Source organism: Miscanthus floridulus, chromosome 4 (assembly GCF_019320115.1).
Source record: "Miscanthus floridulus cultivar M001 chromosome 4, ASM1932011v1, whole genome shotgun sequence".
Classification (NCBI taxonomy): domain Eukaryota; kingdom Viridiplantae; phylum Streptophyta; class Magnoliopsida; order Poales; family Poaceae; genus Miscanthus; species Miscanthus floridulus.
In genome coordinates this window covers 100599537-100612013 of record NC_089583.1, presented here as the reverse complement: position 1 = coordinate 100612013, position 12477 = coordinate 100599537, and the positions used below count along the sequence as shown (strand labels likewise).

Genomic DNA, 12477 nt, shown 5'->3' with positions numbered 1-12477 from the left:
ACCAAACTGTGCAATTAGTTTTTGATTTCGTCAACATTTAGTACTCCATGTATGTACTGCAAGTTTGATGTGACGATGAATCTTCTTTTTGCATAGTGCTAAAGTTTGGATTCTGGGTGAACTAAACATGGCTTTGGGTAGTTTTCCATTTGTGTAATTGTGTCCGTCCATGCTCCCTGCAACATGGAGAAAGTAGGGCTGAGGCCGCGTTTAGATCGCGCCGGATTCGGCATCTGCACAGTGCTTGATGTGACGGCAAGCACTGTAGTAATTTCGTTTGTATTTGTGAATTATTGTCCAAATATTGACTAATTAAGCTCAAAAGATTCGTCTCGTAAAGTTCAACTAAACTGTACAATTAGTTTTTGATTTCATCTACATTTAATACTTTATATATGTACCGTAAGTTTGATGTGACGGGAATCTTTTTGTATAGTGCTAAAGTTGGGAGTTTTGGAAGGGCTGAATTGCGAGAAGTGGAGCATCGAAACCTGGCCCAGGAGAGCAGCTTCCCGTCTCCCCGTCTCATCTCATGTCATGACTAAGCACCACCTCCCCCATCCTCCTCTGTCCTCGTATAAAGCGCCGCAGCCCACGACGGCGACGACGCCCATGGCAGCTGGAGCACCAGCACACGCCGCTTCCCCGGCTCCCCGCCGCTTCCCCTAGCCGACCGCCCCATGGCCGCCGAGTCCTGCGGCAGCCGCGGCGCCTCGCCCCCGCCTCCTCCCTCCGCTGGCGGCGCGGCCGGGAGGCGCCGCAAGGCGGAGGCCTACGCCGAGGTGCTCCGCCGCATCCGCGCTGGCGCCGGCGGCTACGGTGCTGCTCGCCCCGGGTTGGAGGACGAGCTCTGGGCCCATTTCCAAGGCCTACCCGCCAGGTCCAAAACTCTCTCCTCTCTCCCTCCTGCATGTAGGATGTGTTGTGTTCGCTAGTCTGCTTGCTAGCACCTCTGCGAAATTTCGATGCGTCGCGCTTGATGCGTAGGATCCTCTACTGTTGGATCGCATGCTAAGTTGATCTATCTTGTCCTCGCTCGATTTTCTTCCTTTTAGTTACTGCGGCTGGGGTCCAGTCGATCGTACAGTACCCGATCCGCGCCGCAGCTGCTCGTCGCCGCTGTAGCTAAAGCTAAGCCTGCCGCCTTTTTGTCGTCGATAGGATTTGTGTTCGCGTTCGCCGTGGCGCTTGTCGGCCCACCACGGGCCATGGCATCTTTGTTGGTTATACGTAAATTCGCACGGATCAAGATGCAAACATAAAGCAGCTAACCGGTTTCTCTTTCTCGGTATTAATATATGCTAATCTTCTTGGTTAACATGCAAGCTTAACTAGTGCTAATGGTTCCCATTACTAGATCTAGATTAACACAACCCAACTAGACAGTACATGCAGTAGCAGTACAACTCCTTGTAGTACAACAACTTGCTGTTTCTTTTCTCTTTTCACAATGCCAGTCTGGTTGGAATACTCGAGAAGGAACACACAATGCCAGTCTGGTTGGATCGACGGCGCAATGCTTAGAAGTAGTCTATTTTATGTCTTTGACGTATTGCTAAAATTTACATTGTTCGTTGCATTAGTCGGTACACACTATCTACTCGTGGAGATTTCTCCTTCTCATGTGAATGAAAACTGTACACATTTTTGTATACCTTTTGTTAACCGTAGGCTGTGTCTGTAAACATCAAACAGTGGTTGCTTGGGTATTCCACTATTCCTCTTGATAATTACCATTTCAAATTTGTGATATGTTATTTCTTGTTTTCTTCTTTACTTGTCACGATCCCATTTGCTTCTTTAGCATGTCTTGGCCTGTTTATCACAGCGCTGCAAGAACATGAAAAATCAAGGCCATTTGCAAGAGCACTGTAGCATTATTGTATACTTGTATATGCACATCTTGTTGTAGCTCCTTGTAGCAAGAACTAGCACTGATTTAAATAATTGCATGCCACTGAAATCTAATACTAGGCATGGTTGACTTCGTGGAATGAACAGATATGCTTTGGATGTCAACGTAGAGCGCGTTGAAGATGTCTTACTGCACAAGAAATTGCTCGAGCAAGCCCATGAACCTATGAATGGTCTGGTCTTTGATGTTCGTCCTTCACAGGTGATTAATTCATGCATCATATATCTACTTTATTTATTCATACTGACTAGGCATCAATTAGTGGCCATTATTCTCCCAATCTATTTCTACGAAATAACCATAAGCTCTTCCTTGAAACATTCTTAAAATAACTCGTATCTAGTTTAAGCTCTCAAATTCACACAATTGCACAATCACCTTCCCTTTCTCTTTTGCTGCACATACTGTTAGTTATTATGTTACAGTGCGTCATTGTCAAAACGAACTTCATAAAGGCTGCTTTCTACTTTATTCCATTGCATTGCATGGTTACATACTCAGGCTTTTGCAATGGTCTTTGGTGGCAGCTATGTCTTTTCATTTTATGTGTGATAACTGCTTTTGCAATAAAAGTGTGCCCAGTTTAAGCTTCTCTTGTCTTGTCTCTTGTGAAATGAATATGCATGAAGGGCTGGATACTAATCAGTTTTAGAATAAAAAAGTACAGTACGCGCTTATTCAAAGATGAGGTGATAGATAATATCTCATATATTTCTTTTTTATTTATCTTGTTTTGGCATTTGTTTATCTGATTCTAATGTTCTCAAAGTAGATCACACATTCATAGTTTGCTATTTTTTTTTGTGTGTTTTTATCAAGAAACTGAGGGAGATAACATGCACAATTGCAGACTCTTTTCTTAGTTCTTACTCAACTAGTTGATGTGTCTGTGGAGATGTGAAGTACATGTTTCCGTAGTACTGTAGTTTGAAATTGAAACGTTATAAGACTTGGTCAGGGATTTATTAGTTTTTACTGTATTTGATGGAATAGCATTATCTTACGGTGGGGGAGAACTTTGAATTTGAGGTTGAGCCAGTGAATCTCTTAGCTGGATAATTGTAGTCCTTGGAAACTCATCCTTTTCGTATAAATAGATAGATATTGATAATGTGAACTTTTTAGCATATATACTCTAGTATATTTCATTAGTATGTTATTTAACTCAACTAAATGAACTGCACCTCTATGTTGACAATGATTTAGTTTTAGGTTGTTACTCTGGAGGAAAGCACTGGATTTGAGTCCGCAACTTCCTTTAAGCAAGAAGAACAAGATCCCCAGTGCTCAGTATTCACATCAAGAGATCAAAGGTGATCTGGTCTAGTCTTCTTTCATATTATACAGTCCACTTGCAAGTTGCAAGCTTGTTAGCTTGTGTCCTTGGAATAATTTTTTAATGCTTCTTATGGTATAGTTTAACACTTCTGCAGTTTTTATTTTTATTTTTTTACTCTGTGTTTCATTAGAGGTGTTGCATTTACGGGGCTTATGTAGGTATTAGTATGTTTTGCTAATGATAAATTAAGGGACAATATTTTCTGATGCATAATACTGTTACAGGCCTTTGCATGAAATTATATTTGCATGTGACGATAAGCCAAAGCTTCTTAGTCAGGTAAACCACCAACATCTTGTCTGGGAACTGAATAGCATTTTGATTTGATTGCATTCTCATGTGGTCACTTGATGTAAGTTATTGTATGGCCTCAAAAGTTGTAGAAACCTCAATCAGCAACGGAGCTGCTAACACGAGTGATGTTTTACTTAGGCCCCATCTGGCACATCTCCAGCTCCAAGTTTCACCTTTAGATCTGGAGTTTGTATACTAAGATTAAGAACCTTGAAACTCTTTTTTTTTTGTTTTGAATAGAAAGAAAATGAATCCAACAATTCAGGTGTATCCACAGCTGCACAAATTTATAGAGCTAGAAATACCTAGTACCAAATCATCCACAGATTTCTTGGAGCTGGGCTCTGCCAAACAGGGCCTTAGTGTGTTTGATTGTGAGATATCTCCTGCATATCTAAGCTACAGCCAGTCTGTGGCCTGTTTATATAATAGTTTTCCTGTGATTCCTCATCTGTTCTGCATACTTTTGCTTGACATATTCAGCCAATTTCATTTCTTTTTTCCCTTAAAATTCTGCTTTGATGTAGCATCTACATGTTTCAAATCTTGTTTTGTCTTATATCTACATGTTTCAAATCTTGTTTTGTCTTGTATCTGTTCCTTATTCTTTGGATGTTGTAGATCCTTTACTTGTAGTATAGTTTCAGTAGGGTGCTAAACTGCTAACCTACTCTTTTTTTAAGAACTGTTTATACACTAAGGCTATACACTTGATCAGGTGGTTCTGTTTTCTGTTCTTCAAGATTCCACTTTGTTTTACTCTTGGTTACTTTCTTGTTTTGAGACAGCTATAAAATGTATATCTTTTGTTTTATTCAGTTAACCTCTCTTCTTGGGGAGCTTGGTCTTAATATCCAAGAAGCACATGCATATTCGACGAGTGACGGCTATTCCTTGGACATCTTTGTTGTTGATGGCTGGAAGTATGAGGTAATTCAGCATTTCTGGTGGATAAAAATTGATCAATCATTGTTTGACAGAGCCACATAAACCTACCGCAAATCCTTTAAGATGAGGTCATGTGAACTGAAGCTGCAATGCTATCAGTGTACTGATTTTGCGTAGATATAAACAAATTTTGGGGTCTGAATCTGTTCTTTGTGTGATGATGCAAACTTTCGGTACTGTACTCCAGATACAATTGGGCTCAGAATCAGATAGCATATTTTATGTTATTCCTATTGTTTCACCAATCTTGATTTTTGCATATTCTAAAACTATTCTACTATAATTTGACATGTGCCTACACATGATTGAACAGTGACACTAAAAAATATAAAATTCAAGTGATGATGATTCCAGCTCTTTAAAGTATCTTTTCTCGGCTTATTCTAACACCTTTTTAAGTCTTACATGATGTGCCACAACCAGTACCTGTCATAGTTTGTGTGACAGACTGACAGCATGCCTATAGGCACAATGAAAGCGATAAAAAAGCTTGCCTATTCAGTTAACTTAATGCTTCAGGGCCTTTAGTTTATTTTGAAAAATTAGCATTTCCTTTTTAGCTGTCATAATTTTTTTTGAATGATAGCTGTCATAATTTTTCATGGTTATCACTGGCTACTAGGTACCTTGGATTAGGGTGTGTTTTTGTTATGTGGTTGCTAGGATTGAGAGGAGAGAGTCGAGGGGAGCGAGGGCGGCTGGCACGCTACAGTACCCGCGGCGATACAGTACCGCGGGTACTGTTCGCAGCGTCGGCGGCTAGGGCTGCAAGGGCGCTGGGGGAGGCCGGCCGCGGGGCTTCGCCCACGGCCGGCAAGAGAGAAGGGATTTCCTTCTAATCTCTTGCTTGATTCTAGATTGATACATCTCCTCTCATTATATAGAGAGGTCTGACTTGGCCCCTAAGCAAGCGACTAATTAACCCTAATGGGCTAAGGCCCAATAGGCCCTTGACTCCTCTAATACTACACCCCACCTGGACATGAAGCTCGTCCTCGAGCTGCAATCTAACGATGACACTAACGATGCCTCCACTAGACACAAACGTAACACCTAAAAATAAGCCTTTTACATCTCGGCTTATTTTATTGACCTGAAGAAGACTACGACTCTTTATTTTTGACTCCTGAAGATACTGCGGGCACCCTCCGCTTGCTGGACCAGCACGTGTGTAGCCACCTGGATCCCATGGAGACCATCGGAACGAGAGGGGTGCACGGGTATGGCCACCTAGAATTAGTGGCAACAGCAACCAGCGGAGACGTGCTCGTGGCGGACGGTGGCGGAATGCGATGGCGCTAGGCAGTGCGTTCCCGCCGGTGACAAGGAGGAAAGCTGCTCCCATATCGCCGGTGCCGCAGAGTTGGAGTGCGCCGCCCACGGAAAAAACACCATGCTTGCGCCTGAAGACAACAGCAGGATGGCACGGTTGCTGGTGGCCGTCCGACCAGGCGAGGTCGACCGACCATGCTAGGTCGCGCTCCCCTATGCTGAGGTCGACCGCCGCCAAGGTCGCCTCGTGCATAGGTGAACGCATCTTCTGCAGCCGCCGGCGCGCTAGGAGGCCACGCGCCGCAGCCTGCAGCCGCACCGCCGCAAACACCTGGCAGGCACTTGCCCGCGCAATCGCCTTCCTCTCCGTGAGCTGCAAGGCTGCTGCTGTAGGGACGACTGGCCGCAAACCGGCGATCCAAGCCGGAAGCGGTGGCGGCGATGGCAGCAGCTGCTGCTGGAACGTCGGCGACGGGTTCGGCTGCGGCCCCCGCAGGAACCCATGAATCCCGGCCACCATCTTGCCGAGGTCAAGGATAGCCGCTGTCAACTGCTCGTTCGTCATGACGCCCACGGCGGAGGACGACGGGTGGACATGATCGAACCAGAGATCTTTGATACCAGATGTTATGTGGTTGCTAGGATTGAGAGGAGAGAGTCGAGGGGAGCGATGGCGGCTGACACGATACAGTACCCGCGACGCTACAGTACCGCGGGTACTGTTCACGTGGCGGTGGCAGCGGCTAGGGCTAGGGGCGCAGGGGGAGGCCGGCCGCGGGGCTTCGCCCACGGCCGGCAAGAGAGAAGGGATTTCCTTCTAATCTCTTGCTTGATTCTAGATTGATACATCTCCTCTCATTATATAGAGAGGTCTGACTTGGCCCCTAAGCAAGCGACTAATTAACCTTAATGGGCTAAGGCCCAATAGGCCCTTGACTCCTCTAATAGTTTTACTAAGGGGATCTTGTCTCTTGTAATTGTAACGAGTGGTATCTTCATTGGCTTTCCTTTTCCTTTTTAACCAAAGGCATGTATCCTTTTAGTTAGCAAAGAGATGAAGAGCAAAAGAAAAAACAACACAGGAGTGCTGGCAGATTCAACTGAGGCGGTGAATGGGAAAAGGCAGATTTTGTAGCTGAAGCATACATCTTGTTCTTGTGTTGGGGGCAGTTAGAGTTATGACCTTTTGCATGTGCAGTTGTGCATGAGCTCAGGATGTGCAAAGGAACATATTTTTGGTTGCTGTTAGTAATTAGTTATTTTGTTATCCTCCGCACAATATAGATGAAAGATGGACGGTGGTAGGTAGATCCTGGTTTATTGCCTAAACATAATCATCTTTCCACTTGACTCACCCTTCTGCCAAACACTCCTCTTGACAGTCCTCCATTCCGTTTCATTGAAACAATTCAATGTTGTTTCTTGATGAACTAATCTCAGAATTCTTTGCAGAAATTGAATGTTTTACAAATTTTAGGGTGGTGATCATTTCGAAATTATTGATTTGAAGACGCATGATTTTAGTAGTTGTTTCCAGATCCATCTAGCTACCAGAAATCACTGGATCGCACACAACAGTGGGCACCAATATGGATGGTAGATGCTGGAAGAGTATGCTGATCATCTTAAGCCACATAGTTAGCCTAATTAGCCTAATCCTGACCTCGAGCTTTGTCACTGTAAGAAGGTTTCAGAGTTGTAGCAAACTTTGTAACTGCAGTGCCGGCTTGAATTTGAAAATGTATATATGTTTGTCCTTTTAATGTTTGTTCGCTTCTGTTTCATCCTCCTTTTCCAACAATGTCCAGGCTGACATTCTCCGAAGCGCATTGACGGAAGGCGTTGATAAAATAAAGGTAAGATGTGACAGACTAATGCTTTAACTGGAATATAATCAAGCTCTTCAGATTTATATTTATATCATATGATAAGTCTCGTGTTAGTTGCTTTTGTACAACAGAATTAGTGTATTGTAGGTATAACTTCATGTTTACAACTTGTTACCTTTCTCTTACTATTTTAATACTTATATTGTCCTTAAAAAGTAGTGGTTGCACTTTTTAGTGTTGCTGAACAGTAAGAATTGTTTCTGTCAAAATTAACAAGTGGTAAATTTAGTGCCATTAACCTTGAAGAGCAGCTTGAATAAGACAGCATCAGCACCACTGTACCTGATGCTGCTCATGTCGTTTATCACCCAAAGACTTTCTGTGCATTATGGTCATCTTCTTAGTCCTTTTTTTAAATGCTAATGCAGTACAGAGCATGGCCATTGGTACCGTCAATGTCTGCTAGGATGGATCACCAACCATTGGAGGTTTCTCCTTCATCTGACTTTGTCCAGATACCAGCTGATGCAGCTGATGTTTGGGAAGTCGATCCCAGGCTTCTCAAATTTGAACAAAAATTAGCGTCTGGATCATTTGGTGATCTGTATGTTCAAGAAGCAAATTGAAGTAGTAACTCTTATTTATATGTAACTGACTTATTTGATGTGCCATCAGATACCATGGGACGTACTGTAGTCAAGATGTAGCTATCAAAGTACTCAAGCCTGAGCGGGTTAGCGTTGATATGCTGCGTGAGTTTGCACAGGAAGTATATATAATGAAGTGAGTGATGAACTTTACTTATGCTTGGACTGAGAAAATGGTGTAATATTCACTTCACAATACAGCATTTTAGAATGATGTTCCATCATTTATTTATGACTGCCCAGGCAAATTGAATTTGCTGTAATGACTTTGTGTATGGGAAGTAACATGATGCTAATTTAAGATTTTTTTGTTTCATAGTTCTGCAATTTGAGTTTACTGACCATGGGTTTAAGGAATGATTTATTGTTTAACATCATGTTCGATTACAACTTAATAACATAGTGTATCAAAACCTTGAATAGCATTAGCCTGTTATTTTTAGTCTTGATGATCAGACACTTACTGAACTTGAGACAATCATTATGCTCCAGCTCTCTTTTCAAAATTGATTTTGCATGATGTCACTCTTATTGATATATTCAGTCACCTTCTCCAACCATGTTTAATCCTAATTTCACAGAAAGGTTCGTCACAAAAATGTTGTGCAATTTATCGGTGCATGCACGAGACCTCCTGTTTTGTGTATCGTTACAGGTATACAGTCCTGACACATAATAATACCTCCTATCTCCACAGTGCCGCGTAGATTCTCTTGCATTTCTACTTTGGAGCATCACTCGTATTAGCTGTTTATTCCTTTTCTTTTTGTTATTGCCAGAATTCATGCATGGAGGCAGTATTTTTGACTTCCTTTACAATAGACGAGGAAATTTTCAGCTCCCGGATGTGATTAGAATTGCATCTGATGTGTCCAAGGGAATGAATTACTTGCATCAGATTAATATTGTTCATAGGGACTTGAAGACTGCAAATCTTCTTATGGATGATCAGGTACTTAACTGCACATCGTATTATTAACCTTTGTTACAGCATCTATCTCGGGAAAATAGAAGTCTACTACCATACTCACTTCTCAGGATAGTGGAATCTTAGCTTTAGATGCAAAGGTTCTTTTGGTCCTGAACTCCTGATATCCTGACATCTTGAAGATAATTCTGCACTAGCTTAGACCGCTGTGAAATTGAATAAAAATACGGTCAACCTCCATGGCCAATTGCATATGGTACCACAAATCAACAGCTTCACCGGATCTCATGCCTATAAGAAATTGTTCTGAGGCCACCTGCTCCACCCTCCAGCAGTCCTATTTTTGTGCACACCTGTCTGTCTAATTATACTGCAAGTCTGCAATTGCTTCAACATAGGCGTGCATGCATTGTCAGTCACTCAGTCTTTTCTCGAACCAATCAATGGACCCGTTGTATCTGTGAACTATGACATTTGTTTTTGAGAATGAATCATGATCATGTTGAACTTCTTATGTTTGCTTGCCCTTGGGCACTATAAGGGCGTACCCAGTGTAGAGAGCTCCCGCTCTGTGCGGGGTCTGGGGAAGGGTGTCAGTGGCAAGCCTTACCCTCGCCTGTGCAATGCGCCGCCCTTGGGCACTATATATGTTTCAAATAAATAAGCATGTGTTTACTCAGATTATTGTGCCATTTGAATGATATAATCTTGCAGGTTGTCAAGGTTGCAGACTTTGGGGTTGCAAGGGTTAAAGACCAGTCAGGAGTTATGACCGCAGAAACAGGAACCTACAGATGGATGGCCCCTGAGGTTGATTTTGCCAAATTGCCTGATATTAAACATTGAGAAATTCTTAGCATTAAAAGCAGCGTATGTGAAATTCGTTTCAGTGCTTAAATGTGGTTTCATATCAAGCGGATTACATACTAGTCGTGCAGACTGCAGACAGAATGCCCAAAATGCGAGAATTTATCCCCCTAGACCACCTTGATAGTTTGCTTGAAGCAGCAAATTTGTTGGGGCCTCAGTGTGTTATACCTAAAAGTTTACTTAGTTCCCAATGTCACTTTTCAAGAAATCAAGATTAAAATTTTCTTTGAGCAGCTTGCGATGCCTCAGCTATTGTGACATGACTATTTTTCTTTATTCTGCGCGTTCTACATCAATGCTACTTCACCAAGCCAACAATTCTAGCATGCCTGAATATGATTTGTTTACTTGGTCTGCCGTGGGTATTACTGTTCCTGTATTTAAGCTAAAGTACCATAAAGAAAATTCTTATTATTACCAGAAAGTACTTTGAAAAGAAATCCAAGATCCTTTTGTGGGATCAAACTGCTTATCTCAGCTTTAGAGTAAACTAGTGGCCTGTCAAACTGAAGGTAGTCCAGCAAATGTTTATCATTTATTTTTAGTTTACCTTCAGTAATACATAACAGATAATTTATTGGTATGTTGGGGGTTAATGAGTTCCTTAGGTGGTATCTTCACAGTGCACTTCAGATTTGTGCCACATAAGAGTCAAAACTAGCTTTTGTTTATGCAGCACCTTGTTTTACTAAAAAAAAAATTATATGTGCAGGTCATTGAGCACTTGCCGTATGATCATAGAGCGGATGTTTTCAGTTTTGGGATAGTTCTTTGGGAGCTGCTGACTGCAAAGGTTATTTTGTCTCACCATCATTCTGTTTCACCAGCTTAATGGTAGAGCAGAAATGTGGTTTTGCTAATTGTTGAGTTGGCCTTTTCTTTTCAGCTTCCATACGAAGACATGACACCTCTTCAGGCGGCAGTTGCCGTTGTTCAAAAGGTATCATAGTTTAACACATCAGTTACTGTGGTTTGTCACAAAATAAGAACAGTAGCACATCTTGCTGTTATCATACTACATCAATTTGCTGAAAGGAAAAGGTTCCAAATAAAAAAGCGAATGCTGAATTGTAGATCCATTTGAAGTCCTGGAATCTTTTCTGGTGCTTGGTGGAAGTGAATTGCTCCTTGTGAAACTGCTGCCGAGTTCCTGTTTTGAATCCTAATCTGCCAGACCCGATAACTCTGCATGCAGGATCTGAGGCCTACTATTGCTGCTGATACTCATCCTATGCTCGCTGAACTCCTTCAGAGATGCTGGCAGAAAGATCCTGCTCTAAGACCAACCTTTGCAGAGATTGTGGATATACTGAACTCTATAAAGGAGGTGTGTGTTCACACAAAGAACTACGTGCGTTTCCCCCGTTTTTTTATTTTATTTTGTTCTATGATTTTTTTCACACGCTTCATTGCCAGGTGGTTCAGAGTTCTGTGCATCACAAGAGGCATCCAGGTCGATCTCACTCCGGGAGGAGACGAGGCTGTTGATGCGCCAGTTTTGTGTAGTGTTGCACGCCCTTTACATTTTCTTTTCGTAGTCGAGTGATGACTTCAGAATACGGCCAGAATAGTTTACTATGTTCATTCCGAGAGGTTTTCTTACAACTTTTTTTAAAATTTTTTTTGGCTAACGCTTAAAGGCCTTTCCACTTTTAAAAGCTTAGAGGGGCATATCCACGTTTACATTTGGGCTGCATCTGTATTTTGTAGTCTCTTTTTTTTTTTATTAAGTTGCACAGGCAAATAAGATTCAAATGGAAAACTTTAACCAATACAGAATAAGTATCTGTAAATTAAACCATGTAAATTTAGTATCACTAGAATCACATTTGACAACACTTTTGTATATTGTTAATTTTATGTTCATGAGTATTATAATATACTCCATCCATCTCTAAATATCTGTTGTTTTTGTTTTCTGAGAAAACTTTAATTAAATATATATTAAAAATATTAACGGGGGACACATGTTCGTCGACTGGATATGAGATGTACACGATAGCAGCATCGCCGAGAAGGTAGGATTCCAGAGGCATCACGGGCGCATGGAAACCGGATGAAAGGTCGCGAAAATGGCATGGAAATCTGTACTCGCCGTGCCCTGCACTCCAAGCCCGAGGTTGAAATTTTGACCTAGTTTAAGGGACTCTTTGGCAGGGCTCCGGTGGATCCGGCTCCCGCCCCCTGTTCACCTGTCGATCACCCACGGGTCGACAGAGAGCTACTGTTCACCGAAGCTGTTTTTTTCTCTCCTCCTTTCCTCTCTCACAGACACCGTCGGAGCCGGGGAAGCTCGTTTTTCGGGCTCCGCGGCTCCGGCTCCCCCTGACACCTATCGGCCCGTGGGCGGATGACAGGTGCGGGAGCCGGAGCCGCCGGAGCCCTGCCAAAGAGGCCCTAAAAATCACTAAATTTTTTAACCTTTTAAAACTTTG

At 42.4% G+C, this 12477-nt stretch overlaps 1 protein-coding gene across 1 annotated transcript; it reads left to right on the top strand.

Moving 5' to 3' along the window:
* Positions 1-514: 514 nt before the first annotated feature.
* Positions 515-11904, top strand: LOC136550146 (serine/threonine-protein kinase STY17-like). Its single transcript, XM_066541634.1, has 15 exons — positions 515-880; positions 2002-2116; positions 3128-3228; positions 3479-3533; positions 4368-4478; positions 7577-7624; positions 8026-8201; positions 8273-8380; positions 8826-8899; positions 9024-9196; positions 9887-9982; positions 10755-10835; positions 10929-10982; positions 11238-11369; positions 11459-11904. Exons 1-15 carry the CDS (start codon positions 681-683, stop codon positions 11528-11530), a joined length of 1596 nt encoding a protein of 531 aa, XP_066397731.1. The 5' UTR covers positions 515-680; the 3' UTR covers positions 11531-11904.
* Positions 11905-12477: the final 573 nt, after the last annotated feature.

Excerpts from the sequence above, each read along its gene's own strand:
- LOC136550146 (XM_066541634.1), top strand. The coding sequence starts at position 681 with ATGGCCGCCGAGTCCTGCGGCAGCCGCGGCGCCTCGCCCCCGCCTCCT. Across the intron at positions 881-2,001 it reads TTCCAAGGCCTACCCGCCAG|ATATGCTTTGGATGTCAACG; the intron begins GTCCAAAACTCT and ends TGGAATGAACAG. Across the intron at positions 8,900-9,023 it reads TGTTTTGTGTATCGTTACAG|AATTCATGCATGGAGGCAGT; the intron begins GTATACAGTCCT and ends TGTTATTGCCAG.